The 19,934-nt window shown below is 31.9% G+C and overlaps 1 protein-coding gene across 2 annotated transcripts in view; it reads left to right on the top strand.

The window, feature by feature from the left end:
• Nucleotides 1–226: 226 nt before the first annotated feature.
• Nucleotides 227–19,934, top strand: part of LOC110025837 (beta-hexosaminidase 3-like) — a 25,232-nt gene continuing 5,524 nt past the window's right edge. The window contains exons 1-11 of one of the 2 annotated variants that reach the window (XM_020726504.1): nucleotides 227–293; nucleotides 544–871; nucleotides 2,904–2,978; nucleotides 9,298–9,333; nucleotides 9,415–9,526; nucleotides 10,671–10,741; nucleotides 11,958–12,088; nucleotides 12,201–12,266; nucleotides 13,449–13,549; nucleotides 14,007–14,066; nucleotides 15,089–15,122. In XM_020726504.1, coding sequence (XP_020582163.1) covers nucleotides 569–871; nucleotides 2,904–2,978; nucleotides 9,298–9,333; nucleotides 9,415–9,526; nucleotides 10,671–10,741; nucleotides 11,958–12,088; nucleotides 12,201–12,266; nucleotides 13,449–13,549; nucleotides 14,007–14,066; nucleotides 15,089–15,122 — 989 coding nt within the window. In that variant the 5' untranslated portion in view covers nucleotides 227–293; nucleotides 544–568. Of the gene's footprint in view, nucleotides 294–373; nucleotides 453–543; nucleotides 872–2,903; nucleotides 2,979–9,297; nucleotides 9,334–9,414; nucleotides 9,527–10,670; nucleotides 10,742–11,957; nucleotides 12,089–12,200; nucleotides 12,267–13,448; nucleotides 13,550–14,006; nucleotides 14,067–15,088; nucleotides 15,123–19,934 lie in introns of those variants that run through there. The other variant, XM_020726503.1, reaches the window with a different exon arrangement.

Here is a 19,934-nt window from a genome sequence, read left to right as displayed (position 1 = left end):
CAGCTGTCACGTCAGCCGGCGATCCGTCCTCTATCATTTAAAGTAATTAGTATTCAAAAACTGCTATTTTTGAATATTTAGTATTAATGGAATGCTGGAGTGCGTGCTTTTGAATCTTTATTTTAATTTCAACGGCTGTCGCGCATTCGAGCATTTATTATACAGACGGTGTGCAGACAAATTCCCAAATGTCCCGCTCTGCTTTTTCCCGCCATTAATACAGAGCCCCTCTGCTCTCTGCTCTCTCCTCTCTCTCGCTCACATCTCGCAATTCCCTTCCTCTTTTTCCTCAGGTAGGTTCTGCTACCGACTCCATGCGTTGCTTTTCAGCTAAAAGTCTTCGTGCTTCCTTTCAATGGCTGTTAGCTTACCAAAACAATATATAAATAAATAAATCCTTTCATGCAGTCTGGGCGTTATATCTGTTTTTTGACTTCTTTTCAGATCTACCTGTAGTTTTTCTTCTCTAGATTGTTTCGTTTTGGAGTCCATTTTCCTGGAATTTTTAATGGTCCAATGACTGGTTTTCTTTTCTTGCTTCAGATCCGTTGTTACTGATTGCTGGAACATGGGTGGAGTTTGCGCTGCGATTCTTGTTGGCATTTTGTTGGGGTTTTCTCTTCTTGCAAATGGTCTTAACCTGTGGCCGATGCCGGCTTCAGTGAGCTATGGATCGAGCACACTTTATTTGAGCAGAAATTTCCGGTTGAGAACTGATGGGAGCAAATATTCAGATGGTTCCGGGATTCTCAACGATGCCTTCTTGAAGATGGTTGATGTTATCGGCGATGCTCATGTAATTGATGGCATTGTGCCTAGCTCTGGTGTGCTTGATGGATTGCACGTTCAAATTTTATCGGAAGATGATGAGGTATCTGTTTTTTTTTTTGCTGTTTCTGGTTTACGAAGTGGGAAATTTCGAATATCTGAAGCTTTCTCGCGGCAAACTGGGTTGATTTACTGTTTAATTTCGTTCTTCAAACATCAAACAAATTGAGCAATCTGTGAAACTTTTTGAAGTGGTAAAATTTATCTGGAACTTTGTAGGTTCTGTGATTTTATATTTTGTAAAGCTGTTGGGCTTCTTTGGTTCTTTAATTGCTGCATAAGCCGTCACTATTGAAGTGCCTTATTTTTTATTTATTGGTTTAGCTGGAAGTGCTGCAATACCACTTGCCAACAAGATAAAGTGGAAAAAATATTTCATTAATAAAACGAACATGGACTTTTGTCTTTCAATAAAGTGCTGAATTTTTATTTTTTTATCTTCATCAATTTTAGTTTAAATTTTGACGTTCATTGAATTGTTTTTTGCTGAACAACCTTGAAAGCACGCTAGCAAAATCTTTTTTTTTTTTTCGTACAAAACAAAATTACAATTTATATGCATGATTTATTTAATTGTCTAGGGAAGAATATGGATATTCTGTTTGGCTCTGCTTTCGCATCAAGACATTAACTTAGACTTGCAGATAATTAAAATTAATATGGCATTAAAAAGTTCATCGGATCAAGCATGAATTTTGATTCCATTTTCTTAATCCCAATGTTTCAATTTATTTGAGCAAAAGGTTTGGAAATTGATTTTAAGATCGAAACTTTATATATTTTGTAGTTGAGATAATTCGTTCCATGAGATGAACCTAACGATACCAAGAACATCTTAATCCAAGTCCATCTAAGCTTAAATTAATAACTCACAAGTATAATTAGACACTTTTTGAGGCCATTTGAATGGGTAAATATTCTTTGAAGTTTCAGTGCTTATAATGGATGAAAGCTACTCAATGACATGAATCTAATGAGTGCAAGGTCACTTAAATCCGGTTTTACTAAAGCACTAGAGGTGTCCAAATAACATATTTGATTAAGGGGAACTTTTTTGGACGACTTGATGGACAATCCATGGTTTTGTATAAATGATTGTAATGCTCACTCCATAAATATCTAATTAAATCCCACTCCTAGATATTTGGGGAAAACCCAGACTTGGAGAATTCTTTAGCTTTGATTGTTATTTAGAACCCCATTCATCCACCTTTGGTGCTTGTGTTAGAATTTATTGCCTTTCCAAGATACCATCTCCTTGGGTGAATATCCATGTTGACCACCTTCCTAATGTTGACTTCCGACATCAATATCTGTCTCTACTGGTGAACATACCCGAAATCCATCTTTACATATTTGTAATCACAAACCATCAATTAACTTTGACGAAGGTCATCTCACATCCTTTGTTGACCACCATCATTAATGTGTCAATGTCCATTACAGTGATCCTTTAATGCTTGTTGTCATTTGGCATCCACAGTCGGCTGATGCTTAGAATCTTCATCACTCATCACCCGATTACTATTGTCACTTGTTTGTTGTTGTTTGTCATATACTAACATCAACAATTGTAGTTGCTCACTCTCTAATGTTATTATTGATTAACATCGACATGCCTAATCATATCTTTTTAATATTCAACTTGCATAGTGAAACTTTTCAATTGAGTTAGGCCTGATAATTTTTCCCCTACTAGTTTTTTAATGTAAAAAATCACTCATTTGCATCTGTTGTGGGCTATTTTTGAAAGATCTTTTGTTCAATAATAAAATGATATACTCTTTTTTTCAATTGCAATACACTTCCAAAATTAGTATATAAAAGGATTAAAGTATTTTTGAACAAAAAAAAAGGTTGGAACAACTAAAAGTAGAGCACCCTTCTAACCTAATTGAAATGGCCTAAGACCCCAAATTGGCTTTGTAAGCTTATTGGTGGATCCTAAAATTTTTTTTTTCCTGTTAATGAAGGAAGGATTGGATTTATGGTTTTAAGATTGCTTTTAAAAATATCTATAATACACTTGAAACTATTTTTTCTATGATCAAACAAATTCTCTTGTTGTTGTGCAGTTAAACTTTGGCGCAGATGAAACTTACAAGCTATCCATTCCTGCAAGCAACAAAGAAACGTACGCCCAAGTTGAGGTAAGTGAAACCTTTTCTTATTTTATAATTGCTAACATTAACTAATTGTTTCCTCTGATGACGAAGCAATCAAACTCAAAAGTTAATCAGTTACATTTTACCTCTTCATGCTCGAACTAGAAGGAAAAATATTGGAACCAAATTGTTTGTCTTATTCTATGTATCTGTCTAAACAATTCTTGATAGTAGTTACCTTATTCCTACCAATTTTTAGAACTTCATGCCATTCTTCGCATAACTCATTGTTCACGCAAGAAAACTTCAGCAGTTTTTTCTTTGATGATGTCGATAATTTAGAAAATAATATCATGCTCCTTTTTGTTTGTGTGACCTCTTAGTTAAGGAAGAGACAAGAAATCCAAATGGAAGGGGTTGTTTGTTTGATATTTTGTTGAGAATTTAAATTAAGCATTAGTCACGGTTTCGTAAGCTATACGACTAAATTAAGCTTAATATGGTTCCCACTTGGTGTGCATAAAATATTTAGTATTTGATGTGGAGAAAAATGGAATTAATCTCGTGACCTCCATAATGGAGTTAAACCTTGTCCTTGGAAGGGTGGATTAGGGCACCGACATATTTCCCAAATAGGATAAGCGAATTTGGAATTGTTATTCTGGTTATTGATTATGATGAGGGCATAGATAAGTAGATTTTTCTAAGCAAAAATTAGTTAATTTAGTTGGCAACAATAAAAAAATACACACCTTTAAAATTAATACAATTATTAATTACATAATTAATATCTTAATCTTCAATCATACAACCTTGTAGAGCCTCTACAAAATTCATTTATAGGGTTGTAATGAATTGAGCATTTGACAAGCTACTTGTAACTCGGCTCGATAAGAACTCATTCATGTTTGTTTGATTAACTAATTGAACAAGTTTGAACATTTTTGTATATGCTTGATTGTTACATGAACAAAGTTGAACATCTCGTTTGATTCGTTTATGCTCTCAAACAAGAAGCTATATAAACAATTTCATTTAAATTTCATAAATAAGATTGATTTAATGTTTTAAGAATAAAATTAGTTAAAGCTTAATTTAAACTTGTGAGTAAGCTCATTTAAATCTTAATCTAAATTTATTTATATTAAATAAATTAAATTTTAATTGTTAGTACATAAAACAAGATAAAGACTTAATTGTTGAGTTCATTTATTTTACACATTTATATGCTTATTTTAGTTATTCATTTAATAGCTTATTCATTTAAAAGCTTATTTATTTTTGTAAATTCAACAAGTTCCTCATTTCAATAAAGCTTATTTCATTAGAAAATAAATAGTTCAACAATACTACTCATTATTTTGTTAGATAAGTCTTTTTTAGTTAGAATATAATCAACATAATAACAATAATGTTAATTTCCTCAAAAATTATTATTTAGAGAGAAATTAAGTAGCTCTATAATTTACTCATTAATTTGCTTCATAATGACTCAATTATATAATATGAAACGAGCAAGAGCCAAACTAAGCTTGAACATAAACTCAAAGCTCGATTAGAGGTCGAGCTTGAGCACAAATTTTACAAACAAACTCAAGCTTGAACATTTACCCAAAAGCTTGATTTGAGCTCGAGCTCGACTCGAGCTTGAATTTTATAAACAAGCTCAAGCTTAAAAAAAAAACCCTGCTCGACTCGGCTCGGTTCGTTTGCAGTCCTATCCATTTACTTCTACATTGTTTTAGAAATTATTAGTTAGAATTCATATTTATTAGCTCGATTTTCCTATGAATTGAAAGGAAATTCCAATGTTTTTGTTTATAGTTTACATTTATTGTGACTATAAGTCTTGTACATTTCCTTGCAATTTTTGTTGCCCTCTCATATGTTGTATGGTCCGTATGGAGCTTCTTAGCTCTACATACAATGGAAAAGAACTAGGTGATCAAGAATGCAAAAAAATTTATGAAGGTTGAGGTTGAACTTTGTTGGATCCAATGCTTTAAGGAATACTCTTAATAATTTATTGCAAGCACAAGTCAAGCCCAAAGGGAAGCGAGGAAAGATTTATAGAGCTAGAGTTGTCAGAGAATCTTAGATGGATTCCAATGTGGTAAACTTTTGCTTTGAGCATAAGCTTACTTTCTATCCACAGAAATAACCTCTAACATCATGTGTCAAGCAATGGTTAAATTTCACTAGTATAGAATATGCCACACAAAGAATGCAGTAAATATGTTGAAGCCAAATTTATTTGTTGAGTCACACTTCAAGGAAAGAGTTAGGAAGGAGTAAAATAGTGAGCTGAAGAGAGGAAATTGTAGTGTTCACTTGGAAAGAATAGAGATATAGTGTCAATGGAATCATTAACCATCTCTTGTTACATAGATTTCCTCTATTTATTGAGGATTTTTTCAAATATAATATGAATAGGTTATCATTACATATTGATCTTTAGAGATCTTTGACATATCTTCTTTTATCTTCTTCTAGCGTTGGCATGTAATTAAAATTATCTTTGGCATATCATTCTCTAATAGTGTTATATTTTGTCCTATGTTCCCTGTGCTTTCTTTGGGTTACATCCTAATTAGTCTGTTTCGCTCCTGAGATATTTCTCACTGAGCTAATTCAAACTTGAAGCAAATTAGTTTTCCTTTGGTTATGTTGATCCAAAGATTATGAAATGGTTTGAGTCATTTAATCAGATGTGCAACTTAAGCTAGACAGATGAGAGGATAATATTCGTCTAGCGGCCTACACTTCACAGCTCATGCTTTGGCAGCTTGTACTCAACAGCTCATACTTGACAACTGATACTTGACAGCTCATCAATCCTAGCTTTGATAGTTGAGCTAAGGAACATGGAGGTCTACCTTAGTGCATCATCCAGATCTTGATCATGAGTGCAGTATGACCCCATTTTGGCTATACAAAATTTAATTTCCTGATTCTTTTATCTCTTAAAAGGCAAACCCGAGACAAGAATAAGAAAATAATGACAATAATCAATTTAAAAAGTTTTTGGGAATACATCAAATATATTATTTAATTAAACTTATTACATGTTAATAACTCCCTTGAAAATGGGCTATTAATCTCTTATAAAGAAGGTGATAGGGTGTTATCTGTCGCATATTTCAATCCGTCACCTTTTGTCCACATTGACCTATGCTTTTAGGTTTTGTTCCATGATTCATTATGATGAAGAAAATTTTATAAGAGTATACTGATATCCTTACCTCCAAGCTTCTTAAAGGTCTATTTTTCAAACATTTGAGAGAAGGTAAGTCGAAGAGGAAGAAGAAGATGGTGAAACAATCAAAGGAGCACTCAGCTCCTTCGTGTGAACGTGTACCTTTTGTTATTTTTTCTATCGCCATGGATATCTTAAAGAAAGTTCCTTTGGGGGTTTTACTTTGACAGATTAGGGTCTTGTTGTGAAGTTGTTGGTACCCTTTCCAGTGTAGGCTGATGTTAGCGGGTCATGTGGTTTTACTATGGTATGCAGCTCTAGTGTGGGTATAGATCACATGGAACAGAAAAATTTGTAGCACAATATATATAGAAACTGAAAGTATTTTAATTATTATTTATTACTTTTGTCTTTTTTTTTGTAGTTGTTTTCACACTTGGCGTGTTTATGGGCAATCACCATGAATGGGAGCCCGATACTATTTTATATGAGAAAATTTAATTTGAATGTGGCGTTAGGTCATTTCTGAGGGAGAAGCATCTAAAGAGCTGTTTTACTAAATTGGCATAATATAAAGAGCAAACTAAAAGATGGCACAATCTAGAGTGTTAAAAAATAATTTAAAATTGGACAAGTAGCTGTTTTACTCAAGTCTAGATTGAAATTATTTCTAGGCAAATTGAAGTACGATTGCCAAAACATTTTGAAGTAGGTAAAATTTCTTCTTAAGGAGTATTTGGTATTCAAAACAAGAATAGTGTTCATATCTTTAAGGTGAACAAACAAAGACTAAAACATTATTGGGGAGCAAAGGTGAATCAATATAAATTATCTATTAACTTGGTTCATCTTAACTAAAATTTGGCATAAGCCTAAGGACTATAAATTAAATGTTGCTTAGAAGGAATCAGATGTTGCTATGTTTATGGTGAATTTTAACTTAATTTCAATCTTTAGTGTAAATTTTGAATTTCTAACAAAATTTTTTTTTTCTCTAGATAGCACTTGTGCTTGTTAAGTAGCATCAAGCACGTATGCACTAGTTGTGTGGCATTGTAGTTGTGGTTATTGTAAATGTTTGTATATTGTTTTGATAGAACAACAACGCTTGTTTATATGCACAATGGATTCAGTTTTATAATTTTATTTTATTTTTATTTTGTTTTGTAATTGTGACATGTGTGATTATTTTTATCGTTTAATAGAAAAATAATAGTTGACTTTGACAACAGTGTTGCGGTGCTAGTTTTGGCTAACATTAAATGTTAGTTGAGTCAAAAAAATAAATGTCAGTCAACTAACTCGTGATAGTCATTATAACCTTGAAAATTTGGGCGTAAAGTTAAGACACTATGGGTAAGCACTATGAGGCTCCATTATTTGGTCTAGCCGTTTGATCGTCTTTTTTGTGGAAAATTTAAGGTGAACAATAAATTCTATTCTAAATTTATCAGTCATGTGATTAAATTTTGGAATTTTTGATAGATGGATATAGCGCCTAGGTGTTGTTATAATAGCGTTGTTGGAATTGAAGTCCTTGAATATTGTCAGAAACATCAAGAGAACCAATACAAAATTGCTCCAAACCAATTTGGCTATACTCTGTATCTATTTATGTATTCCATCCCTTCATGTTTTCCATCTTCTTTTTGCCTTTTCTCTGAATTTATATATGCTTACCTTTGATCGTCAACTTTTACAGAAAAAGCTGTATGTTGAACTTCGATTTCAAGAGAACTGCGAAGTATTGACAAACTTATTCTTTTAAACCTATAAAGCACTGACACAAACATGTGACACAGACATGACACGATATAATACAACATGTCATAATTGAAAAAAAGTATTGCATGACTCATCCTATAGACATTTTTTTATTTAATAAATTATTAATATACATACATACATACATATATATATATATACATACATACATACATATATATATATATACATACATTATATATATATATATATTCATTATTCTTTTCACAAAACAATGTATGCAGGTATTAAATTTAATTTTATAAATTTAAATTGTATTATAAAATCTCATATGTATAATAATCAATTTTTAAAATTAAATGAATACCTCCAATTTATCTACTAAAATTTAAAATATCCTAAGATTACACTTATTTAATTAATTAAGTTAAAATTTAACTTTTAGAATAATAATAAGTATATATTTATAACTCTTAACTCATTCATGAATAAAGAAGCTATCACTTACAAAATTAGGGAAGCTTTAACTTCACTTGGTTTGACGAACAGAAGCTTCAACACAAGCACGACAATTTCGCGAGAGATTTTGATCGACTTCGGCGAATAGGTTTGAATCTTGCTTAAGTTGTGACAGAGAAATTTACAGCTTCTGCTTTAGTGGGAGCAGTTTTGGCTTTGATGAACAAAAGATCACTCTAATGCTTGGCTTCGACAAATGTTGGATGGACTTTTGATGCTCAACTTTGACAAAAAAAGGAACTATCGATACTTGGTTTTGACAAATATTTGATAGATTTCGATGCTTGGTTTTGATGCATGTTAGAGAGTTTAGACACAATAAAAGAGGTGGCAGCTTTAACTATGTGATATAATTAGGGCGACTCTTATAATTAGGGCTACCCTAAAAATTTAAAATATTTGTATTTATTATTATTATTTGCTAGAGACTTTTAGGGTTATTATTTTAACTAGAGAGTTTTAACCATTCATTTTTAACTATAAATAATGTCGTGTCTTCAACCATGCATTTTTTGTTTTTATTTGATAACTATGCTAGGTTTTGCATTTTTTGTATGTTTGATCTTAATTTTTAAGTTATCAAATAAAAACATTAAAATTTAATTTAATTTAAACTATTTACTTCATAATTTCCATTTCGTCAAGTTTTAGGCTTTAATTTTACATGAGTTGTTGGATCTCTAGGGATAGTTCATTCTTTGTTAATATTATTATTATATATTTTTTTTTTTTTTGTAACTACAGATAATGAACATGAAGTGTTAAATCATGTCTCCACATGAAGTCTTGCAACACAAATTTTTTTTTTTGTAACTACAGATAATGAACATGAAGTGTTCATGTCTCCACATGAAGTCTTGCAACACAAATTTCCATTGCTATTTTGAAGAAGTTTCTCCTTATTAATATGGTTGATATTTTCAGGCACAAACTATTTATGGAGCACTTCATGCTTTAGAGGTATTTATTACAAAACCTCACAAAGGATTTATGAATTTCCAAATTGATTTCTTAACATATCCTGGGTGTTTAATGTTGCAGACTTTTAGCCAATTATGCTATTTTAATTTTACTAGCAAAATTATTGAGCTTCATTCAGCACCCTGGAGGATTATAGATCAACCAAGGTTCCCTTATCGTGGTCTTATGATAGGTGAGTTGCCTCATAAAATTATGGTAGTATTTGTCTTATCATCTTTGTTGCAGTTCCTTAAATTCTAGTGAATTTGATTATATGGAATTTTTTTAAGCAGTATTATATACCAATTTAAACATAATTTATCTATTATGATGTTATGCATCTATTGTGAAGAAGGATTCTCACCAATCAACCTTATATTTCATCATGTTTCCTATCAATAGACTAGTACCAACTCTTTAACAGAAAGAAGGAAAAATAAACAAAACCAAACTAATGCTTTAGTGGTTGCTCACATTTTTTGTTTTATCAACCCTAGTATTATGTACCATATACATCATTCACATGATTTTTTAATCAAACCTGGTATTATGTACCATATACATCGTTCATATCATTTTTTGATGTTCATTGTCTATTTTAAAAAATGATTGAAAGTTGGGAAGTTTATGGGAGGTAGGTTTCATCGTAAGAAAGCAGATGTCATTTTCATTCTGAATGATAATAAAGGATTAAGGAGTTGAATTTCTTCTTTTTTTTTGAACTTCTTGGTTATTAATTTTTAAAAAAGATAATCATGGTGCGCTTGACTTCTATGGGTTTGATCGGGCCGATTTCCTGAGAATTTTTTAGCTTTCTTAAATTTCCACTTAATATCAAATTGAAAGAAATAATTTTTTTCTTAATGCTCTTTTTAAATATTTTCATTTTCTTGTTCATCAGTAAAAGTTTGAAAAATCTGTCTTGTAAATCTTCAAAAAATGAACAGGTTTAATCTTCATAAAAAGTTCAACATTTGCACTCAGTGTGGTTCTACATGTGGCTTCATTTTATTCAAACTTTACAAATTTGAAACTCTTCTTGCTTTAAACAATAAATAGTCCATTTTATATAAATCTTTCAAATATTTCCATTGAAATGCATCCATAGCAATTTAAATACATGCTTCTTTACTTTTTCTCCTGTCATCTCATTTTTTCTATTGCATCATGAATAAAGAGGCCTACATACCATTCCTAATATATACAAAATTTTCTTTAACCTGAGGGTGCTCGTATACTGCATTCAAATTATTCACAATTAGTATATAATAATAATAATAATAGATCCTGCCAATTTGTTCCATATTAAGGTCAACTAAGATATTTTCTTACTGCAGACACATCAAGGCATTATCAGCCGCTGTCAGTAATTAAGAAGATCATTGATTCCATGGCCTACGTGAAGTTGGTAACTTTATATACTTTACATTGATTACATATTATATTCCACCTTCATATTGTTTTTTTCTTACCTTTTCTGCTTTTGTTTTATTTTCATTTTTACCTCTTCTATGAGTAGCTCTTGTTATTAGTCCTATTATACAATTACTCGCGGGAAAAAATTCATTAACACTACTGCTCAAGTTCAAGTTAGACAATTACATACAAAAAATGAAACCAATATACAATTAAGATATTTATAACAAGAAGGGAGAGCGGTTTCAAAATATTGAAAGCCGCTATTGTTTTCTAATGCGTTACCTGAATTTTTTTTTTGTCTGATATATGTAGGGAGGATGTTGAGTTGAGTTGAAGGAGTCATCCTTTCCTCAGCATGATAGACTTTGGTTTGGGTTGAGTCAATTTTGAGTTTCTTAGAAATGATGGATTAAAGTCAACTTTCGAGTTCATTCAAGCCAAGTTTATTTATTTTAAAAATATTTTCTAGTTTGAGGTAAGCATTTTAATTTAAAAATAAACAATTTCCTAAATTCTAAACTGTCTTTTATGTATTTATGAAAATAATTAAAAAATCTAAAGATACAATGATGAAAAACTCAGGTTGACAATTTTAACTCTTAAATGATAGGACATTTTACAATCTTTTACTTATATGCCCATCATCTTTGTGAAACTATTTTTTTATAGCAATTTTTTATTATTGGACTCTTTTCTTAGCAAAGAATTATCAAATTTTTTTATGAATGAAAATTGCAACATGGCGACGAATGATGGAATACACACTTGCACGGTCTCAAGTATCGATGACCAAATAAGGGCTTACTACACTAACAAGGGATTCTTAGCAAATCTTGTAGAGTTATTGATTAATCAAGGTGCAATTTATTTCTTAGGTCACTCAACACATTGTTATGACAGTAATTTGTCACATTTAATGTTCACTAGTGTTTGCTGTAAATGTAATTTGCATCGAATTCTTACCTACATTTGTTTCAAATGCCAACTGTTATTTTTACTTGACTTTCCTCTACTTAATACAATAAACATTTAAAGGGCTTTTAATTTTTTAGTATAAATTATCTTCTTTTATGCTAAGAAATGTTGATGGTTGATGCTAGTTGATAGTATGCTATAATTCATAATTAGACCCAAATTGTTGGATATGGCTAATGACGATATTAATGATGTTTATCTAATATAACTTCATCTTTATTTTCAAGCAGAACGTGTTACATTGGCATATTGTAGACAGAGAATCCTTCCCTTTAGAGATTCCTTCATATCCAAATTTGTGGAATGGTGCTTATTCTTACTCCGAGCGGTATACAATTGCTGATGCTCGTGAAATCGTTCAGTAAGTTTAATATTTCCTTAGTTCTTAGGAACCTAGTGAAATTCACCTATAGGTTTCTCTGCTTTTTGTAAAGTTTTTATGGCTTTTCATGAATGAGAGAATGAACTTGCAGGTATGCTCAAAGAAGAGGGATAAATGTTCTCGCTGAGATTGATGTGCCAGGGCATGCTGTTTCTTGGTACTTACATTGCTAGTTCTTTAAACTAATTGGTCTAAATGAGGGAAACCAATCTCATTAAAGATTGATAAATCATAGAGGCATTTTATAAACAGTTGGGACAAATTTCATAAATAAGTTATATATGGTTATTTATGTTGGATAGCATGCGTTTTCATGCCTGACCTTATTCCTAAACTGAGGAATAAAGAAAAAAAAAAGACTTGTCACAAAACAATTTCTTACAGAAAAAAATATTGATTTTAATTTCCAAGGTTATACTATTTTGTATCGATATCTAAAAAACTATGAAGTTTTTCTTCCTATTAAACTAAATAGAAATATAATGTATTATACCTTATTAGTACCTTCTAGACTTATACCTAAAATGAATGTCTACCTTTTCAGTATCACAATACCTAACATTCTGAAATAGAAGGCTATCAAAAATTAAGGTGTTCCGCATTGTGCAAATAGATTTAAACACATCAAAATAAATTAAACAATCTCATATATCAATAGTATTATTGGAAAATATTTACATGATTTATAAATAAATGATCAAAAGTTGATAATGCATTCTAATAAAGCTATTTTCAGTCCTGCTTATTCTTAATATGGTTTGATGAGTCATTTCCAACAAAGTCTTATGGTTGAAATCATCCTATTGACAGTATAGACTGGATGAAGTCGTTTCATTTTTTCTTAAACTTGATAAAAGCTTTTAGCAACTAACAGGAAGTGAAGCTTCTAATGTAAATAAAACATGGTTGTTTCTTTAGTCAGACTGCTTGGAGAAAATTCTGCAAGTCTCTCTCCAATTGGATAATGTTAACAGAATCCGATATATTGAACATTATTTATGTCAGAAGGTTATTTGAGCCAATAACTTATGATATTTTTCACCATAGGAAAGAGTATGTAATATGACGTCACAAAATTGAACCAGGCGCATTTAAGAACAACCTTTCTGCTACCAGTTGCTCCAAAAGGTTCCTTAGCATGAATACTATCCCAAACACTATGGCTTTTTTATTAAAAACACTGATAACATCCATTGTAGGAATGTAAGCCTAGTTCAAGCCTTCAAGCAAAAACTATGTAATATATGACACCTTATCTGCAGTCTCGTTAGAAAAAAATTCAGTTTAAGCTCCACTTCAGATTGCATTTCTATAAAGAACTAACAGATGTAATCTACAGGGGTTTGGGATATAATTCTTTATGGCCATCCTTTGACTGTCAAGAGCCACTCGATGTCAGTAATGAGTTTACATTTCAAGTTTTAGATGGAATTCTTTCAGGTAATTTTTTTGACTCCATACACATGATGACATATTAGGAATGCAATGATTTGTGGGTTTCAGTTAGCTTAGCTGATAAAGATTTTTACAAGTTGCTTTGGCTTTTAAACATTCTCGAAATAAAAGAACGTGTTAATGTATGGGACTTTGCACATCAATTCTTTATTCAGCAAAAAATGCACAAAGCACTTTTAAGTTTTCAAACTAACTTTCTTGTTGTAAAAACTGAAGAAAAATATCATCTGAGTGGCATGACTAGAAACATAATTGCACCAACATTCATGTGGCTTGCCTATCTTTAAATGTAAAATGATTGGCTTTTGATAGTTCATTCAAAATTTTAAATTAGTTGGGAAGATATTTACAGATGTCTTAGTTGACATCTTTTATTTGCTTCTTCAAATGATAATGAATGGTTCTGCTGAAAAGTGACTGATTTCGTGCTAAAATATTTCAGATTTCAGCAAGGTTTTCAAATTCAAATTTGTCCATTTGGGCGGTGATGAAGTTAATACAAGTAAGTTAATCATCTATAATAATTTTTTTTAATTTATATATTGATTGATATATAATCTCTATTGCTCGAGCTTAACCTAGACCGTTATGCCTCAATTAAAAGGCATTATGTATTGCATTTTGTTTGGGTTATTTGTGGGTTTCAGAATACTATTGGATGCATGTGTCCTACTCCAACTTTGGCAAATAGAACTTTTTGATTCAAACCCATGGTCTTGAGATCATATCAGGCCTACGCTGACACTTTCATTATTTCTCCATATGTTTAAAAAAAATAGTTTTAAATCCCTTCACCAATAGTTAGTTCTAGTATTTAGAACAGAAAATTTGCTATCAAACAATGGGGTTTATCCAGTTCCTCTTATTGCAACCACCTTAATCCATAAATTTGCAAGCATTAAATTTCACTTGAATTTATTTTCTGACTGAACAAGGAATGTTTCTATTAAGATCCATGAGACAGTGCAATCTCACATCGACAAGAAAATAGTAATTAGGCTCATAATATAAGTTTTTGGGTAGATGTTGCTCATTTATTATAATTGGTATCAGAGCCTATGATTGCCTAACAAGTGGTATCAGATATGATGGTTTGATTGGGTTTAGGTAGAGCTTGTGGCTCCCATGAATGTTGATGGCTTTTGCCAAAATCAAGCAAGGCGCATGAGTAGGTGACTCTTATGTTGGCTCCACATGGTTGAGTGGGCTTTTGGCGTATGATTAGTGTGGATGACTCGTATGAGATAGTTATTAAAATTTACTTAAGAGTGGAGAAATAACTATTGAGTTCCTAACTTAATAGCCATGATTCTTACCCATAGCCTAAATTTTGTCCCCCCTCACACTCTCTAACAATATTAGCCAAACAATGCTATTACAGTGAATAGTTCAAAACCTAGTAGTAACTATATATTTGTGATAAAAAGTTTATTTCTATTTTTATTTTCAGTTATTTTTTAGGTCATTTCATTCTCGTTAGTAAAATCGCTATTTTTTTTTTTTTTTTTTTTTGACAAAATCTAGCTTGTTGGAAGACTACACCTCACATAAAGAAATGGTATGCATAAACAATCCCAAACTTTTCTGTTCATCTATTTTCTTTTTCCTGATAAAGAAAATAAAATCTTTTTAGAACACATATAAATAGTACCTATTGGATTTCTTGTTTCTCTTTTTTCTTTTTTAATATATTTATTTTTGCATAATAAGTTTATGATTTTAAAGCATTATTTTAAATCTCAATGAGATTTCATTTAAAGGGCTAGAAGATGCTAATGTATTAGTTAAAAAGTACATTCATAAGCATTTAACATAATTATGTCCATCGCTGTAGCATTATATGCATACATCTACATATATGCATATATCTACACACACATATATATAAATGTGCGTGTGTGTCTATATATATATAATGTATGGATGTTTATGTATATAAAAAAGTATATACATAAATACATTAAAAAAAGTATGTATATAAATACATAAATACATGCGCACACACACACACAATATATATATATATATATATATATATATATATAATGTATGGATGTGTATGTATATAAAAAAGTATATACGTAAATACATAAAAAAAGTATGTATATATATACTCCACCAATAAATTTTCATCATCCGACACGAATCTCGAGACGATATTTTAAACATGAAACATTCAATTCTTGATATATATATTAAAGGAATGGAGAGGCTATTATACGAGCCCCAACCAACTCTTATGCGCCTAAAAATTAACTACACCCTACACTCGGGGGGGAATCTAACTGCAGACCGAAGGGTACTTACAACTGACAAGCAGATGCCCGACCAAATGATCTGAGTACGCGGCGCATATAAATATTTATATATATACGCAGACATATATATGTATCTGTATATATATATATGTATGTTTGTGTATATATCTGTAGATAAGTATATGTTGTATGTGTATCTCTATATACATACATATATATGTATATACTTATATATGTATATACCTATATTACATATAGCGGCGCTGAGTTCTCGAATATTTAGGCACATGGCGCGAGCTCTCATCATGAGGCCTAGCGCATCAGAAATCAGTATTTGAGTCTACCAAATATCAATTTCTTTTAAAGAAAAAAATAAATAAATAAATAAATAAATATATATATTAAAATTCAAAATAACATTGTGTAAGCTCTAAAAATACCATAATAAAAAGAAGCCATTCATGGTGAAATTAAGGTTCTTAAATGAAATGATATATGAAAGCTTTTAAATCATTCTAAAGAGAAGAAACTTGTTGAATGTAAATGATTTTTCAATTCTAAATACAAGGCCAATGGAATTATTGACTGATGCTACAAAATTTAAGTTGCAAAAAAATTCACTAGGACCTCTGGAATCTATTACCAAGAGATCTTTTCTTCTATTGATAAGAGTAACATAGATTCGGTCATGTTTTTTTAGTTAGAAATTCAGATATCCACTTCATCAATTATATGTAAACAATGTTTTCGTTGATAAAGACTTGGAAGGTGAAGTTGATTGATTAACCTGTCTTGGATTTGTAACTCTTAGCAATAAAAATCAAATGTTTAGAATTAATTTATCATTTTATGGCCTAAAATATTCATTAACAGCCTGATTTGGTATCCTCACGATGATGGTTAAAAGGCATGGGTTCTCTTAATGACAATTTGACCACTTAAGTTGTCACAATGAGGCCTGGGTGCTTAGACTATCAAGGCGTGAATAGACAGTCAAATAGAGAAAGGAGTATCAAAATAGTTTCATTCTTAAATAAAATCATCCAAAATATCAGAGTCATTCTAATTCATAAAACTTAATTTGTAAAACATACGTTGAACTTTAAACTTTTACAAGTGGAAGAAAAGTAATAAACTTAACATGTTGTACCCATCTCCTTGGGCTCCTTGACGTCTGTGTATAGTATCTAGGATCCATATATTCTAAAGGAGGTTTCCTTGGAAATGTCAACAATTAGAGGTATGAGTCAAACGATTTAATAAATAAAATCTCTCTAAATTACAATAATTAATATTTTTAAAATATTTTGTAAGAATTCATTCAACAATAATTAAAGAGACATTAAAGAAATCAATTTTATTATTATTTTTTATTTATTTTGTTTATAACATTTATTAATGGGATTCACAGTCTAAATGTGTATTAAAAGTGCACATTTAAAATATTTTCTAAACCCACCGAAATGGTTGCCAATCATTTTCATTTGTATTAAAAGTGCACATTTAAATTATTTTCTAAACCCACCGAAATGGTTGCCAATCATTTTCATTTTACATGCACGGGTACGTTGCTTCATTAGTCGTACCATATAGAGGTGACTCCACATATATATATGCATATATCTTTTTTTTTTCTTTAAAGGAAATCGGTATTTTGTAGAGACTTAAATACTGATTTCTCATGCGTTAGGCCTCATGATGAGAGCTCGCGGAATGTGCCTAAATATTCGAGAATTCAGCGTCGCTGAGGGTCGAATATGATTTTATTGAAATAGAAAGGATACATAAAGGTTGTATGAGAAGAGCCCAAAAGAGGCACCCTACCCATACGATAAAAGTGCAATAATATCCCGACAAAAAGATACAGATAGACTTAATAAAATGTAAAACAAATTTAAAACATGCAGAAAACAAGTAACTAGGAACGAACCAGTTTAGTCATGTCTCTTTCTCTAGTTTTAGGAGCGGAGCCAGATAACAAATTTTGAAGAGCTGTGTCATTGTCAGATGTAACCAAAGTATCATCCATTAAGTTTTCAAGTTGGAGTGCGCCCCAGGCCTTCTTTTTCCGCCGAAAAGTGTAAACTTGTCATTATTCATCTGAAAATTGGCTTATGTGATCCTCGGTCTGATTTGATGTTAGAACCACATAGGAGGAGAGGCAGTCGTTGCCACCGCGATAGGTTCCAGTGTATGTGAAGTGTAAATTGTAACTTCTGCACCTGATGCTTACTGAATAGGAACTGCGAGACTATCCTGATGTTCGGTTCGAACATTGTCCATTGTAGTATGGTCAGGAAAAGGGATCTCAGAGGCAGACACCAACTCTTGTCTTGTTGTTATTCCCTCATCACGTATGCGTTTTCAGGCACATGGGGGTTGCGCTAACAATATGTTCCTGCTTTTGACTATTAGTTCTCAACTGTGGGTGCAATCTGAAACATTTCTCCTGCGTGTGTCCAAACATCTTGCAGTGCTTGTAGTAGTAAAGTTTTTGTTCCATAATGATTTTTTGACAATAACCATTGTGAGCAAATCCAAGCCAGACTTCTTCTACATCTGGTAGTGTAATATCTCGTTCAATCAAAATCCTTGTAAAAGAGTGCCTTGAGAAATGAACTGTAGGTAAGTCTACCTGCAAAGGTTTTCCAAGGATAGTCTCAATTGTATATAAGATATGTAGGTCAAAGAAATGAAGCTTGAGTTCTGGTAATGAGAACCAGATAAGCGCAATTGGGGGTTCTTGAATGAGATCAAAATTAGGGATCCATTTGAGCAATTTCATATGTTTGCCCTCAATTATGATAAATTTCTTTGAGAAAATCTTCGTATAATCATCATCTATGCTCAACTGTATCATAACATGTCTTCCGTCGAAATGACTCACCTGTCAATCCCAGTTTGAAATATTCAAAAACCTTCCTGATGATCTCCATCTTATGACAACTTAATTGGAACTTTCCAACTAGTGTAAATTTGTATTTTCCTGCAAATTTCAGCGTCAGAGAAGAAAATTGCTGGTTTGCCTGTCTTTTTCTCTACTTTTTTTATGAGATTGCAATCGTTATTTCTTGAAACAGAATCATGATAAATCTGCGGGAATACTGCACTATCTGCGAGGTGGAAAGGGGAGCTGCGTTTGTGAACCACTGTAGCATAGGAGGGTTTGGCGGGATTATCACCGGCGACGACGACAGCATAAGAAAACCCTGAGGTCATTAGTGTGCTTCACACAAGCACTGCATCAAATGGCGCAATCGATACTTGAGCAGTTGAACAATCGAGCAGAAAATGTGGTTGAGCAGTCGAGCGGCCTTGATGAACTTGCAGCGACCCAAAGACGACTCATATGACGCAGCGGGCGAGTAGACGACGCAGCAGACCAGGCTCGTCGACGCGTCGACGCAGACGATGCAGCAGACAAGCAGCCTCGACGACGCAAACTCCTCCATCAGCCAGAGTCGAAAACGAAGACTGGAAGGATCAAAACGAGTGAACGAAAACAGACATCTGTTTCGTTTCGAGCTAGGGTTCGCCATGAACGGAAACTGACCGCGACTTTTTATATGCTTAAAAATATAAAAATTTAATACTGCTGCTAAAAGAATTAATTCCTCAGCAGCTGTACCAAAACTTAATAACAGTTATAGATTTGATAAATATGGATGTAATAAATATTCAATAAAAGTCACACTTATCATCTGTCACTAATAGACAATTGAAATAAATATGTAATTTTAATAATTATTAAATAACTAAATATACTAATGAAGTTTTTAATGTGGTATTCAATATATAATAAAACATCATTCTCCTTGTCCAGAAATTATAGTGAATGGATAAAGTGAATCAGTTCAAATTATATTGTGTCAAATAGGAGCATACCTATTTCATACCTTTTGGTCCGGGCATAAAAAATATTGACTAATCCTACGCTTGTTTACTGAATCTGCGGCTAGACTGGGAGGATACTGGCTCTCACTGCGGAGCTCCCACGTTCCCCTTGCCTGAGGGCTAACATCTACACTTCAGCACCCAAACGATAGGACCGAATTGGGGATTTTAGTCTGTCACTCTAAAATCTTCAATTCTACGCCCGATAATTTTATTTC

This window comes from Phalaenopsis equestris, unplaced genomic scaffold (assembly GCF_001263595.1).
Source record: "Phalaenopsis equestris unplaced genomic scaffold, ASM126359v1 Scaffold000334, whole genome shotgun sequence".
Classification (NCBI taxonomy): Eukaryota; Viridiplantae; Streptophyta; class Magnoliopsida; order Asparagales; family Orchidaceae; genus Phalaenopsis; species Phalaenopsis equestris.
The sequence above is the reverse complement of the archived record's forward strand: the minus strand, read 5'-3'. Positions and strand labels throughout refer to the sequence as shown.